The sequence below is a fragment of the Corapipo altera genome, unplaced genomic scaffold, assembly GCF_003945725.1.
Source record: "Corapipo altera isolate COAL_440 unplaced genomic scaffold, ASM394572v1 102, whole genome shotgun sequence".
Lineage (NCBI taxonomy): Eukaryota > Metazoa > Chordata > Aves > Passeriformes > Pipridae > Corapipo > Corapipo altera.
In genome coordinates, this window is record NW_020884995.1 from 177,062 (window position 1) to 193,282 (window position 16,221).

Below are 16,221 nucleotides of genomic sequence, written 5' to 3' on the forward strand. Positions count from 1 at the left end.
AAGTAATCTGATAATTCCTGATTCGGGTCTTGGAAGAACAAGAGAGTGATGACCAAGTAAATAGGCAGCAAACAGGCATTCAGCAGCCAGCAGACTGAAACACATAATACGGCACCTTTTCTGATACCAGCGTAAGTACTGGTGAGTCCATTCCGCTTCTTCCTGTGGCGATACAACCAGATGCTGAAGACCATAAGGATAATCCAACAGGCTGCACCAATTCCAGCAATAAAGGCAGGTTGCTTTACTACGTCAGAAATCTGCTGGGCTAAGCTGACTTGATCTTCTGAAGACACAGGGTTTCCATGAGAATCTGAAACAGTGACACCCAAAATAGCCAATTAATCTGAATGAACAGCTGTAAAAGGCACCGTGAAAAGAACTAACATAACTGTAGTCCAGTTTTTCAAGGTAGAATCCTTAAGATTGCTCTTCAAAATCTCTTTTTACAGGTCTAGATAGAAATGCTTTGTTTTCCATACAAGACAGGTACCTCCAACATCACTGACTTTTGTTTGTTTATGAAATCTGCTAAAATCAGGCTACCAGGCATCCAAATAGAAAATTAGGCTCATAAATTACAAACTTTTGGACCGCTATGTATTAATTTTTTTTTATTTTAGCAAAGAAACATCACCTTCAGAAAATTATTCAGAAAATCAGCAAAGAACACAGCAAGTAAAAGCTCAAGCTCGAATCATGAGTAGTAGGCTCTGTCCATAGGTAGAAATCAGCTCCTCAAACACCCACTGAAAATCACAGAATAACAAATTCAAACTACATTCATATGAGGTTGGTATTGATACCTCTTAATCTAGCAGTTCCTGACAGATTACTTAAATCTTGTATTACCACTTTAATGTACTCTTTGCAGATTCGCAGCCTCTCACTTTGACCTCAATTAAAAAAAGGTTGAATATATAAAAGGATGTAAAAAAGCAAAAGTATAAAATAACCAATCCTGCCCCCTTAGACATGGATGTAAAAGCTAAAGGATAACTAAAAAACGAATTGGCAAAAATAGCCAAGCAGCATCATTAGTACTGAACAGGCAGTGTTTTTCAAAATCAGTTTATCCTTAAATACCCCATGTCAAAATAAAGAACATGTATTTTTCCACACACTATAATTTTTTTTTTAAATAGAGACCACACCTGCAAGCTTTGCTCTTTTCTGCTCTTGCTGTACAGAACTTTTGCAGGAACCTTCTAGGAACAGCAGTAAGAAGATCCAGTTAGTGACTAACGCTTTCTAACAAAACTGAAGCAACTAAAAGACAAAATTCTGCTTTCCTGATGTGCTTTACCACTACACTGAGTGCTTACTGGAAATTTCATTACTGCACAGGGTGAGGGCAAGAATTTGAAACCTTTACTCAGAGCGGATATTGCTTTACACATTCCACAGCTTAGTCTTTGAAATGCCCATTTTTACTCCTGTGTAAATCCAACAGATAGTTGTTTTTTACTATTGGTAGTGACATGAAATTCAGAATGAGAGATAAGTGTTTTAAGGAGAAAGATGCTGTTATTAATTCTATTAATGTGAACTATGTAAGAAATGAAAACCTATTTACTTAAAAACAAGACCTTTTCCCTAGAAACTAAGCAGTGAATCGAATTTTTTTTATGATGACATCTTGCAATACTTCAAAATAAGCTGAAACAATATATAAGAAATTGCACTACAAACAAGAGATTGAATCACAGCAAATTATACAAATGACAAACCTCCTTTCGAAAATGATACTTTTTGAATGGGAAATGGTTAAATTAATAAGCTTCTTCCAGTGAAGAATTCCACATTCCAGTCTTTGCAACATTAAAGTCATATATCTGTTTTGCTGAGAAATCACCCCTGTCTCTGACTGCCACCTTATTGGAAATTTTATTTCATATTTCAGGTCCCTTTATCTTCTGTGATCCTAAGTGCACTGCCTAGCCTGAAAGTTCACTAGGCAGACTCATTCTTTTCTTACTAATACACCCTTTGTGTCTGCTGGGTTTATGGATTTCATGCCTATTTGTGCAAGGTTAAGATGGGTTGCTTCAGATTTTATGGAGACAGCCAAGTGAAGTTCCACACAAGTGGCCAGATGGGCTTAAATGTATAAAGTATACTGCGACCAATGAATTAAAGCTGTCACTCTCTATCTCATCTTTTGTCTCTCTGCAGCTGAGGCCATATTAAGATATGAAAACTTGCATCATCAGTCTCTTTTCAAAATGCATAAATTCTGCATTTTTAAACAGCTACACTACTTTCTACAATGAAATGGAATAGAGCAAAGGATTTATGGAGAACCTATGGTCCTGAATAAATTCGGAAGACTAATAAATATTTTTCTCTAATCCTTAAAATATATATATTTAAAACAATAAATCCAGGAGAAAAAAAATAATCACTAACTTAAAAAACAAATAAGAATGCTTTTTAAACATGTCAGCCATTCAGCCATACAGAAAGACAGTACTTTTACATACAGAAACATTTTGCATTGCTCAGTCAATGCCTGTCTGAAGACTATAAAATCCTGCAGAATCTCTTTGAACGTTTATTATTCTAATTTTTAATTAACATTAATTTCATGCTATTATTTGACTTGTCATTGCAAGCAAAATAATATACTTACTTTTAAGAAATTAGGCTTACGGCACATGGTATATGGGTGGACTCTTAGAGCTATTCCATTAGCTGGTATTTATTCACACACATGGTGAAGAGAAAAATGTGTCTATATTCACACTCAGCATCAGACAGAAGGAGATGGAAGGGATTTCAAGAGGTCCCATTTGACCCATCTCCTACTTCTCTTATAATAGAGAGTAAGCTAAATATAAAGCAAAGAGAATGAAATCTAGTGAACTCCTTATCCCTAAAAATTTCCAGGAACTTTATCTCGGAAGCCTTTCTTTGAGAAGGACATCTTCCCTCTCCACAACAGCCCTCAATCCTCAATGATCAGTCATGAAAAAAGCTCTTAAACAAAAAAAAAAAAATAAACATATACTTTTTCTTCATCCCAGGAAATTTCTGGAAGCTTTGATTGAAATATAAATGGTTCATAATGAACATTCCTGTTGCTGCTTGCACTCCTCGGGGAGATGTGCCAAAATAATAAGTGAATATAAACATTCTACAGCAAAGTGCATCCTATTGCCAGAGCAGCAGCCGCAGCATTTAATGTACTTGAAAGTGCCTCAGAGTTGTTGGAGCAGGCTGATCCCACAACTCCCTAAAACCAGCATATTATCACAGTGACTCATGCCTTCTTCTACCCCAAGATAAGAGCATTCTTTTTAATCACAGATAATGTTGCTATGGCTATTGCTCGTAAGCCTACTCGATTTGACTGTCTTGAAGCTCCAAGTTTCAAACTTCAATGAAAACTAATTAGAATTTACACAGGGAAGAACTGGAACCTCTAATTCCCTGATGTTAAATATTCATATAAATAATAATAACATAAAAACTATCGTTAAGTTGCTAAAGCATAAATTAAAGATTAGTATACAATTAAGATCGGAATGCCAAAGATTCAAAAAAAGACTGGAAATTCCAGGTTCACAGGTGTGCAAGGAACCTTAACTTTCCCTTGTACATGTACAACCTATAGAATGGTACTTCTCCATATCTGTGTCTCATTCAGTACACAAAATGTACAAACGGTAAGGAGAAATATCTAAGTGCTGTTAACATTGTTAATTCTCACAATTAAAAACTTGCAAAACACCTGGAACCTGTAACATATTGTCTAAGTGTCTTCTCAAACATATGTCCGTGATGCAATATGAAAATTATTTGGTAAAATATTACCAACATAAGAATATGCTATTTTGTCTCCTTTCTAGTTATGTATGCTTCCAAAACTGGTAAAATATCATTTTTGCACTTCTATCTTCTAACATGCAGTTTGAGAAGACAGTACCAAACTGGTTTGCTGAGATGGTAAAAAAAAAAAAGATTATTTTTTTCAAGTCATTTTCAGGCCACAAAAATATCAACAAAAAAAGGGGTTGACAGAATGCCCTGAAGACATGCTAGCTAGTTCCCAAATCACATCTCCTAAATGAAGCAATTAGAATAATAAAGATTCAATGAGACTTTCTTGTGTTCTGTACACTTGAGACATCCAATGGTTGAATATTACACTCAACCTTTAATTGTGCAGCAATTGTGCAGACATCTAATAACAAATAACTGCATACCATACATTCATAACAATTGTGTGTTTGAGAGTAACATTAACCACAGTTGCAGGGCTTCTCAGAGCTGGTACTGGAAACAAAGTGTGCTGCAATATGTTCCAGTGTCACTACTTATTTGTCAACAAGCATAGGTAATAATATGCCAAGCTCCCATAGGTAGTAACCTATCACTTTGCAAAAGTTAGCCTAGAGATCAGCAAAAAAATGTTGTGCCAGTTCTCATCTTTTTATATAAAGCATTTTTGTAAATGATGCCTTCAAGTTACGTGTTGTGACAAGACAAAAAAGGTCTATTGAAATTCTGTGATTTTGTTTCTCCACAGCACAGTATTATAAGCATAATATAGCAAGCTGTGTCTAGGTCTCAAAAAATAACAACTTTTTTTTCTTTAACAACAAAGCTCTTGCAGTCTTTCTTTATGTAAAATAGGACATTTTCTTTTAAAACAAACAAACAAATTGTTTTCCGGTCCTTGGATTTCCACAGAAGGCTTTAAAAGGTCATTCAAAAGCCTAGAGGGAAATTCAGAAGCCTCATGGGGGGGGGTGTGCTTTAAGAAGGCATATGATTTTTCAGTTGATCTCATGATTTTAAACACTGGAAGGTGATTTTATGAATAACAAGCAAGTCATATTGTTGTCTTGTCCCTGGTGGCATGGGAAGTCTGGGGTACCACAGCTCAGTGAGCTGCTTCATGTCAGCTGAGACGTGGAAAATGAAAAAGCTTCGAGCTTACAATTTGTACCTGTCTTTGTAACAGGTTAAGTGTGTGCACGAGGTCATTTATCACAGCTCAGCTGATGCATGGGACTGTGATTGCACGCCTCAGCTCCCAGGGAATCCAATGTCTCCTGTCCTCCTCTCTTGCTCTCATTCTGGAAGGCAGCCTCCAAAAGGTGAAGCTTCCTCCTGTCACACATCTGGCTGAGACTCTGCCCAAGCACGTTTCATCTGTGGGGAGCACCTCACACAGCACAAGGACTCAAACTGAGGTCACTGTACAAGACAGTAGGCTACACTGAGGACAAAACCCTCTTATTTGGATGATCCAGAGCCAGCCACAACCTAGTCCCACATTTTTGTAAGAAAAACACATTATGCGGAGAGAGATGTCAGATTTTAATGAAAAGTTCCTTAAAAAAAAGTGAACCTCTAAATCACATAGTATATTGTTTCCACACATGGAATTCTTATTTTATTTATTTTTTTTTTTTTAAAAAAAGGAAAGATTGTACTAATTCAGATATCAGGAAAAGAATTCCTAAAGGAATAGTTGGGGTCAGTGCCAGAAATGTAGAAACTTGAAGCTGTTGGTGGCAAGTATGTAGTTCCTAGAGCATGTAGGTACAGGGAGTGAGGACAGCTTCAAACCTTCTAAAAGCAGCATCCCTAGTCCTCTTCCCTCCCCCTCCTTGGCCTCCCTTCCCTCTCTCTGGAACCATGTAATTTATTCCTGGTGAAAAGTGTCAATTGATGACATCAACAAATTAATTTCCTTTCTTCAGAAAGCTACCAGAAAACTCTAATGTTCCACCCCCACGCTGGGAGCACTTCTAAAAACTAAGAATGCAATTCCTTGAGGGAGCTTGTTCCTTGAGGGAACTTGTATCACAGGGCAGAGTTGGATAAACTGCAGCCAATCTTCTACCTGGATGATTTTAGGTTGATCTGTGCTACCAAAGAATATTACTCCTTAAATTTAAGTACTAATTTTCAGCAGCCTTCTGCAGCACTGTCTAGGTATTTATTTGTGATGCTTCCCACGGCATGGATGTCCACAAGACTCCTGTCTCCAGATCTTCACCATGAAACAACCAAATTATGGGATCTACTACAGCATATCTAGAACTGGCCATGTCACTTCATTAATTAGAAGCAAGCAGTGAACACTATGAAAGCAAACTCCAACCACAAGGAAATACATGTATTCTACTAGACTTGCACATCTAAACACCTTTTGAGGTGTGTGATTGCTTCTTGTTTTCTAACACAGCACCCAGTAAAAGCCAGGAATCCAGGAGCAGGCAAAAATCTTACCCTGATAGTCTCACTTGTTTCTTTTTCCACATACCAAAACCCCTAAGTGATTAAGCTCCATTACAAAATTCACCTTCATTTAGTATTTGCTTATCATCAGAGAAATGGGAAAAAAAAAAGTGTTTATGAAATCTTTGGCTTTGAACATTTGAGGTTATCCTCATAAGCCTCACTAATGCAGAATTTTCAGAACTTAAGCCTGGAAAGTTGACTGGAAAGTTGACTGTAGGAAGCTGTGAATGGTAGTTGGCTGTAGGAAAGAGCAATCAAAGAAATAACTACGGGGTTTTCCTGTACTAATTCCACATTAATGGAATATCATAGAAGCAGTGTGTAATTTTGTTGTAAAATCTCTATCGATATAATTGGGAGTCATATGCCCGCATAATTTAACTAAGTTAAAGAGGGACTTCACTTTAATAGCCAAGGAAATGTACATATAATATTCCATATTAGTTGCTCTGCCTTGTTTTCACATGCAGTTAATTATAGATTTTTAAACACAAGTGAAATAAGAAGGAAGATCTACTAATGATACAGGGACGTAAAGCCCAAAGCAACATGCTGAGTTTGCTTTCACAACTATATACTGTAAGGATAAAGTATTTTGCTACAAGCATACTAGTAAAGCAGCATATGACTATACTTAAAGCTGCTTTAAATAATCTTCAGGAAACCAACAGCAAATATGCATTTCTCCCAGAAAGCTCCAGGAGCAACGCCCCTGATGTGCATTTATGACAGAGATGTTTGGTGTTAATGAAATTAGAAGGTCAAGATTATTGTAAATCATCTGGGTACCTCCTTTTCCTATGCTCAGGTTATTTACTAGCTCTCACACAGAGTTGATATTTATTGTGCCTAATTTTAGCATGCTTGGGTTTGTTTTTTTTCAATAAAGATAAAATCTGATCAAGACAAATTACATCCCTAAACTAAAGTGATTCAAGACTTAGTGATTCATGCTCCTCTACATGTTTTATTACACCAGTCTTAAGGCTGAAAATTCACTTTGAAAAGTCAACAACCAAACTCCCGAACTGGGAGACTAAAAAACCCGTGTCGTTATAACCCCATCTTTAGAAAGCAGTTCTAAGAGAAGTTTTAAACCAGAAATGCCAAATCCTGCTATTCCAAGGATCAAGTAACGCTATCTATTTCACTTGTCTTGAAAGTATTTCCGTTGCCATAAAAGACAAAAGTAAACAAACAGAAATCATGGAAACCAAGAGGTAGGATTACCAGCAAGCTTACCTAACTGGATAAACTGGGGATCGCTTTTCACTCCAGGTCCTGCCCCAGTACTCGCTGCCACTTCCACGCTGTATCGAATACCAGGAACTAGGGAGGGGATGACTACGGAAAAGGTGGTACCATCCACTGTCTTGTTTATGTGGTATCGACTTTCATTGCCAAGACACCAAACCTGAGGGGAAGTAAGCGCATGGTATGTATAAATGTTCAACGTTCAGCACCGAAGGATAAGCAGAAGGAAAGATGACACATTCTTTTCTTCTGGATAAAGGAATTTACACTTTGTCACTACTTCAACATCTGCAGTCATGGATTGCTGTCCTAGGCACTCTACGAATAATGAAAAGGTACTTTTTGTTCCAAAGAGCAGATCCAACTACTACAATTATTTGATGCATTTGTCATAAATCACAGTTCAACTGGTGTTAATAAAACTAAAAGCACTAGTAGCACAGAACAAGAAAGGGAAGCCCCGTAGCCAAGAACTGTTCACATAAACAGCTAAGTAAGAGCATTCAGTTAAATGAATTTGCCATTCTCTTGCTCAGGAATTATTTGTCAAGCAAGGCTTTCATCACTCAAGTGCAGGAGCAAGTCTTTCATCACATGACATCACAAGAGAACTGATGCCATGCTGGGAGCCAAATGGTATCTTTTTCTTTTTTTTTTTAAAGATGGCAGCAAGAGGCAAAGACTGAGTGATTTTCTGTCTTCTAATTGAGAGACAACAGCATGACATCAGATCTCATTTTTTGAGATCTAGACCAGGATACAGGTCTAGCGACCTCAAATCACCACTTTGCAAATTATATCAGTGACATTAAATGATATGGGAGAAAAAAGACGATGAGATATTTTTATCCTTGTGGGTCTGAACCACTGATGTGGCAAATGCTTTTTAAGATTATGGTTGAACAATTCAAAGTGAAGTAGCAGCCAATCTACATCTGCTAAAAAAAGATGAAGCTGTGTTGATTTCAGTTCTGTCCCCTTTCCACAAATGTATTGCTCTACAAAGAACATCTATCCAGAAAGTTAAATTAGTTAAATTCAGTACTTTATCTGTAAAGAAGCAAACCTGGCTGAGAACACCAGTACATCTGAGCCTGGGCTGACTGTACATAGGAGGGAAGATTTTGCTTTTGACATATGGAGCTCCTAAAAGATTTAGTACCCAGATAGCTGCTTTAAATCCCTCGTGCAATTCTGCTGCAGTGGAGACTGCCAGGTGAGTGAGCTACAGTTTCACATGCAGAACAATTGCCACAGCCCTTTCTGCCTGGACACCGGAAATTTTATCTCACCTTCAGGATGCTGTAAGACCCTTTTTCCTTCTCTGAATGCCAAGGATTGAAACAAAGCTAGTGGGACACAGTGAGGATGTGAAATGTACTTTAAGTCCCTTTGAAATCGAATCCCAGCACAGGATATACATAAGTGCTGCTGCAGAGCAGGTCATAGCACACAAAGAGAATCTCCTGTTTGTATTCTGATACTATATAGAGACTTTTTCAGTCAGTACTTCTAGTAAAATTATAACTAATACTGTTCTTAAATCCTAGAAGATGGTCATGTAAATGCTCTTATGTAAACAGGAACTCGATTAAGTGTCGAAGAAAACATTTAAATCTACATTTTGACTGCAGTAATTTTTGCAGAAATTGTTACTGCCCCCCGTAAAATGGTGCATGTGCAAACAATGGAAACAATTTATTATGTGCTTGTAACTATGAACTACTAAGTCAGAAAAAAAAAGTTCTGTTCTTAGGCACTCAAGTACAGGAAGAAATGCATGATAAAAGAAACAATAATGTTAGGTTAAACATCAGGTTGTTCAGTACAATACTATATTGATTGTATAGCTCAATAGGCAAGTGAAAATGAACTTTTAGAGTGCTACAAAACAAGGATGAATTCACATAAGTGAAGAAAGAATTAGTATAACAAGAGAATTTCTAACTTCACGGTAAGAAAGGAAAAAATTATTTCTGCTGTGAATTTGAATTTATGGCTTTTTGTTTGTGATACTGACACTTTAATTAAGATGGTATACTTCCTATATAGTTTATCCTTTAATTAAAGTAGGTACACTCTTGCCTTTGATTTGAGTTGCTGAGAAAATAATGAATTCCCACACATATGCATGTCTTTTTTTTTTTTCTGGGAGAAAACATAAAAGATAGAAAAACAAAAAAAGAAACAAAAAAGAGAAAATTTCACATGACTTCAATTCGGTTTTTTTTCTTGTTATTAGTTTTTAATCTTAAATAACTAGTTCTGCATTTATTTTGTTTTTAGACAGAACCAGTGATTACACGTAGCAACTTAAAGAGCAGTGACATATATATTCATTGTGTCTGTTTTCTGTCCGTGGTGAAAAGCACAAAGGAAAATAATAGCATCAACACAAGAAATGTAGATGTGAAATGTGCCAGTGTGCCATCTACTGCCACTCAAGCACTGCAGGACGCTTGCTCCTCCATCTGATAGCCTATTCCCTCAGAATGCTAGCACGTGGGGTAGGTATTATATCTACTCGGAAATGGGAATTTCCTGACTTTTACTGTGGTGTCCTTGCAACCTTAACATTTCTCTCAAGTAGTTTCTTTTTGGAAATAATTCCATCTCTCCAGCTCAAGGTCTGTCTTTAAATGAAATAACTTCACAAGTATTTTTTTTCCAATTACATTATATATCTGAAGCTAAGCCATAAACGGATTTTTTTACCAGTTGACCAGGTTCTGAAAAGGGTTTTATTATTCTAAATTGACCATGACGCTTAGCAATCTCTTCCCTTTTCCATTTCTACTCTGGGAAAAGAAACATCAGAATGAGTTTTGATGGTTAGGAATATATGTTTATAGCACTGTGTTTAAACCTGAAAAGTAGCCAAGACGTTCTCATTTGAAAGATTTTCTCAATCATACGCATTTGCAGAAGACTGAAACCAAAGCTCCTGCCTCTCCATGGCTACAAAGCTTACATGATATCCACAACTAGACATTCAAAACATCCGTAGCTTGCTTAGGAAAAATAAGCTTCATTTACTTTGCTATGTAAATTATCACAAAAAAATTTGAACTGAAAATACAGTCTATGTTCGTAAATGAACATCAAATAATAAATATTTATGATGTACTTTCAAATAGTTAAAAGTTAAATAGCATAATGAGAACTGTGTTTGGAAGAAAAGAAAAATTTCTGTACACTAAATAGATTTATTATTATACAAGCACATTCTTCTCTTGAAAGTTTTCCATTTGTTTCAACTACCCAGTTATGCATAATTTACTCAGATCTTAACGCTGTTAATTATTATCCCTAAGCTTTTCAACTCATTAAGCCTGTTTATATTTACTACCTTGGCCAATGCCTTAGAGTCACAAAATGGTTCTCATACAGGTATGGTTCCCCCTCTACTTGAGTGTGCATTTCTCAAGTTTTAATGAAGGCAAAGGATGTATCTGTTTTCATTAAGAGTGTTGACCCTTTGCTTTGATTTATGGAGGCTGTTTTAATTGCCTTTCCATCACCTAGGCAGAACTACTAAATATGGAGTTTGAGTCAAAGCAGTGATTTTCTATCCCATTTTCTCTGAGTAACCAGAAGATGGAGCCAAGCACCCACGAACAGCCCATCCCTCACTACCTGGCCTTAGTCACTCTGCCAGGGGACCAAGGCATGCCAGCAGTACCTTATATTCCTGAACCATCCCGTTCTGGTTGTCCTCCGGGGGTGGCTGCCAGGTGACCACGATTGCTGTCCCGTTCCCATCGTTCTTAGTTACTGAAACACTCTGAGGTGGAGCACTAGGAGCTGTTAGTTTGGAAAGAAGGATTGAACAGTTATATTTGTCACACTCAGAAGCGAGGTTTTTAGAGGAAGATGGTTTCTGGGCTATACAAACACACTCTTTTGTGCCCCATCCTTCAATGAGGGCAGCCCTGACTACAGGGTAAAACGATATGGAAGGAAAGTGCGTCAAACTGCAATCAGGCTCCTGGGTTCTGCAGCAGTCTTGCTGTGTAGGACAGGAAAAGTCACACTCATCACTAGACTTTTCAAGCTCAGATACCCTTTACCTGAATGTCAGTCGAGCATTGAATTCATCAATGGTCTCAAATCATCTCACCCAGCACCAACAGTTTTGAAAAATAAAGACTCTAAAATGACCCCAATCTAAACTTCATTTTCCTCTAGTGTGTAAATAATAATGAGTAATATGAAACTTATTAAAATCAGGACAGTATGTGTTAACACAAATATTAACACATTTATAACAATAATTTGAAACAGTCCTCCTAAAAACCGGATGCTTAGCTGATGCTTGGGATGAATGCAGCTATGCACACCTCTTCAACCACTTGCAGCAATAAACTGCAGCTACAGGGCATTTATAATGGGGAAGGAGGACAGAAGGGGAAAGGTTGTACACCCTAGCAGAGGTACTGAAGGCACTGGCCACCTTGCATACTCATTATGCCTGTGCATCAAAAAAAGGAAGAGCTTTATGAACCTTCTCTTTTTAACACATGTATGAGATGGAAATGCATAATTTAGTCCACTATATCTGTTGCCTTCATTCATCTTTTCACTTTGTCTCACTGATTGATCCAGATATAAAAGCCTTCTAAAAAGCATGGTTTCCATTCCCTCAGCTGCAGCGCTTTGATGATTTCTGTGGTGTCTGCTATCTACTCAAGATAGTGATTAGCAAGTGCTTGAATCTGACAGAAGTCACTTGTGACCAGCCCATGAACTCAGCAGGGAGGAGTGCACATTGCAGGGAAGATAAAGAAGCGCATTTCCCATTGTGTGTTGGAGGGGATTTTTGCACATCCCTCTCTCTCTGTCTCTCATGCCTGGCTCTGAATATTTACTTCTGTGTCACCAAACAATTCACATAATGATCAGTCCGACACAGTCTCCTCTGCCACAGATTGCTGCTCTCAAACGGCACGCACTTCAAACAAAATCAAATAATGAACATATCAGAGGAAAGCTGGCCACACTGTTACTTCAAAAAGGAAAGATGAAGACAGTCTGGCTCCTACTTGCCTTCTTCCAGGGTCTTTGCAAATTTCACTTCACTGTCTGCTCCCTGAAACTCATTAAAAAAAGGGCGAGCCTTGATTTCGTAGTTTACGCCTTTCTTCAGCTCGGGAATGATAACGCTGTTTTTGGTTGGAGTCCTCACTTCAAAGATTAACCACTCTGACTCTCCGTAGGATGCTGGTGTAGGTCGGTACAGAATTTTATATCCTTGAATGTACTGGGATTGCTGGTCCACCTGGCAAGACAGCAGAACACAGAACACATCCATAAACAGACAGGAACCAGGGACGATACCCGTGACACTGTGCCCGGTCCCTGGGCCACCCGCTCGTGTTACTCAAAGTAAACATCACTGCCACAGCAGACAAAGGCTTCTTGCATTACAGCAAATTACAGGCCTGACTCGCAAGTGCATTAATCTGTTTGATGCTGGTAGAACTGTGCTGGTTTCCCTGGATTTAGGGAGGCATTAAAGGCGGATAACAGAGTTGTATAATATGTCTCGGCTCCATGAAATGAACAGTCTTTGCATCCACAGGTTGACACAGCCCGGCACAGGCCAGACTTCTGCCCACCTGAATTTGCACAGCACCACAGGGGGCACACAGGGAAAGAGGGATCTACAGTGGCACAGCTCAGGGTGATGAATATGGGGATCAAAGAGAGCCTGCCTACCGTCCTGAGATGTCGAAGCTTCCCAAAACCCAAGCAATGAGGCTTCCTGCCTGCCTCCCTTTGGAGAAAGTGAATTGGAAGGACAGCCAGCTGGCACCTTCTCCATGGCAGTGGCACTTCCCCCACGTCCACCCCCTCATCAGGAGGATGTTCTGATGGAAGGAAAGGGCTGTTCCAAGAGGGCTCTGGGGAGGCTCATAAAACTCAGTATGGTAACATGGATGAGACTTGGAAACACAGATCAAGCTGATGCTTAGTGCTCCTGAGTGCTTTTTAGACTAAAGTAATTTTATATCAAATGTATGGAGAAAAAGATCTTAATGTAAATAAGGGTGCATTCAATATGTTTGGCTATAACTGAAATAGAAAGCTATCATGTACATGTGATCTGTCATGAAGCATACACTATCTTTTAACTACCAATTTCAATTTCTAGTGGATAAGAAAGTCCAATTACAACCACAATAAAAAATTTTAAAGTGCATCAGACTTTCCCTGTTTTCAAAAAATCTTATACAGTGATATTAAAAAACTGCGTGCTTGCAATTTTACTTCAAAAAGCAACATATTTCATTTTTAATAATCACATAAAGAATCTGTGTGTTAGCTGAAAGTGAGGTAATGCTTATTTTTGAAATTGTAGAGAAGCCACAGGCTACCCCAGAGACTGACAAAAAAATGCCTTTCTGGAAAAGGTTGTTCTATAAGGAAAGGTCAAGCAAAATCGTGCTAGGAACCTTGAAGATGTTTTAGAGTTATTAGCTAAAACAGGAGATTGCCTGCTGCAGGTGGTCATGTTGCAGGTGAGAGTGTAATTACTGTGCAACAGTATTACTGTATTATGGTGCAGCATATATTACTGGTATTCTTGCAGCACTGAGTAAGCCCTGGCCATGGACCAGGACTCCTTTGGGCTACGGTTCTTCTACAAAGTCAAAAATCCCTTTGTTCCTGTTCAAAAAACCCTGCCATGACATGGCAGGGGCTGCAGCCTGTGCTCACCCACACTATCCCTGTCAATATATTGACATGTTTAGGTGGAAGTCCTAAAAAGACCTCAAAGCTCACTCCCTACAGTTTTACTCCTGTATCTGGCATAATTACATTCCCAATTTTTTCTTCATTCTGCATTTCATTTTAAAACTGCTATTCTTTGAATTACATTTTCCTACCGCATTGTTCACTATCTGCAGTTTCCCACATTACTCTCTGTTTTTTTTTCTAGCTCTGGATTGCCAAAAGTCTCTCACAGTGAGCCATTTTTAATCCTTTCTCTCACTGACGCCTCAGCCTTGTAAGTCTACCTGAATCTTTTTTTATGTATATTCCCATCCTCCTTGCTTCAGGACTCCTAGAGCATTGTTTCCTCACTCCCTCATTTCCTCTGTGATATCCTCCAGGTGGCCAACTTCCTGCTGCCTCCCACCACACCTCAATGTGACACTGCCCTTTTCATCTCCTCTCTCTGTACCATATGTACTCCCAGGACAGCAGGGAAGCATAGGTTCAGATGAGGCTATATGGATTTGGGTGTGTTTGTCAGTATGTCTGTAGGATGGAGGTAACACTTTCAAACAGAATTATGCAGTATTTCTCTGCACTGGTGACTGACAGACAGGGAAGTGCCCGTGCTATCTCATTAGGGGACTGATACACTCCCTCCTGAAAGCAGTGCAAAGGCTTCAAATGACATGACTTAGGAGGCCTTTGATCAGTCCTTTAGCTTCCAGAGGACTCTGAAACTCGCACCATGTTGTAAACAGCACTCTCTATGGGGACATAGATGGGGAAAATGGGACAAAATTTAATAAAGTAGGAAAGCAAAGCCCAAGTCTCTTCATTCCAGAGAAAAAGGATCTGCAAGCATACAAACCACACAGCTTCCTGAAGTGTGACTCCACTGCAGTCAAAGCAGGACAATTCAGCTGTACCTGTAACCACCACCATAACACAGATTTATACTCACAGTCCAATGAACTTCAATTGAGGAGGAAGAAAGGATAGTAGGGTTGTGCAGATGTAATACCACGTCACCCAGCTCTCTCTGGACCTGCTTGTGATCCACACCTTGGCTTGTTGGCGGAACATCTGTAATAATTTAAGATTCCATTCTCACAAGTACATATGATTGTTAAAATAAGTACACGTAAATACAAATGAATATATCAGAAAGTATATGATGCTATCACCTACAAAGTTTACCCTAAGTACTACCCAATTATGTAAGAAAAAACTACATCAAATATTTTCCTGAGCAAATCACCAGCACTGAGGTGACACCAAATCAATATACTGCACATCCTCAGAGAGAAACATGAGGGAAATGCTGCAGAAAAAGACACACCACACTAAAGGATGGCTTTGGTAAATGGCTAAAGCAGCATTTCTTTATTCTTTCCTGTTGGGAAGAAAAAATGTTCTGCAAATTCCAAGAGATCAGGAAACCTGTAAAGAATGGCAGAACCAGAAGCTGTATCTTCAGATAAATTCCTGGCAAACTTGCTGTTTTTAACTACAAAATCATGCAACAAACAAAGAAAAAGAAAAATTAGTCACATGGCTGCAGCTTCTCTGATGGCAAGTGGCTTCTGTAAACAGGAGGCAGAGCCTGGGTGAGTCCTGTCTGCATCTTTTGATACTTGGTCCATTTTATAGCTAGAAGAGTTATTCGTATGAATGAAGGGACAAATTCCTCTCAAAATAAGCAATGGTACAATGGAAACGTATTTTTTGCTTGCTGAGCCCTTGAAAAGCATATTTAACTGAAATGGATGACTGTCAGATGCATAAAATTTATAGGGCAGCACTAACAGTGTATCTAAAACAGACACATACTATGGGCAGCAGAGTGACACAGTTTCTGTATTGCTTTCATACCTCCCTCCTTGATCACTTACTTTTAAAGAAATAGCACATTTAGTATCATTAAAAATCACAGGCTAAGAAAGTCACGAAAAGTACTAGAAATTCTTACTTTTTTTTTTTTAATTA

At 38.4% G+C, this 16,221-nt stretch overlaps 1 protein-coding gene across 6 annotated transcripts in view; it reads right to left on the reverse strand.

The window, feature by feature from the left end:
• ROBO1 (roundabout guidance receptor 1) overlaps positions 1–16,221 on the reverse strand; it is a 706,475-nt gene that overhangs the window by 36,224 nt on the left and 654,030 nt on the right. For all 6 annotated transcript variants that reach the window (XM_027666541.1, XM_027666542.1, XM_027666539.1 and 3 more), the window contains 5 exons: positions 15,197–15,318; positions 12,559–12,790; positions 11,195–11,316; positions 7,501–7,672; positions 116–313 (listed from right to left, as the gene is read on the reverse strand). In XM_027666541.1, coding sequence (XP_027522342.1) covers positions 116–313; positions 7,501–7,672; positions 11,195–11,316; positions 12,559–12,790; positions 15,197–15,318 — 846 coding nt within the window. The remainder of the gene's footprint in view (positions 1–115; positions 314–7,500; positions 7,673–11,194; positions 11,317–12,558; positions 12,791–15,196; positions 15,319–16,221) is intronic.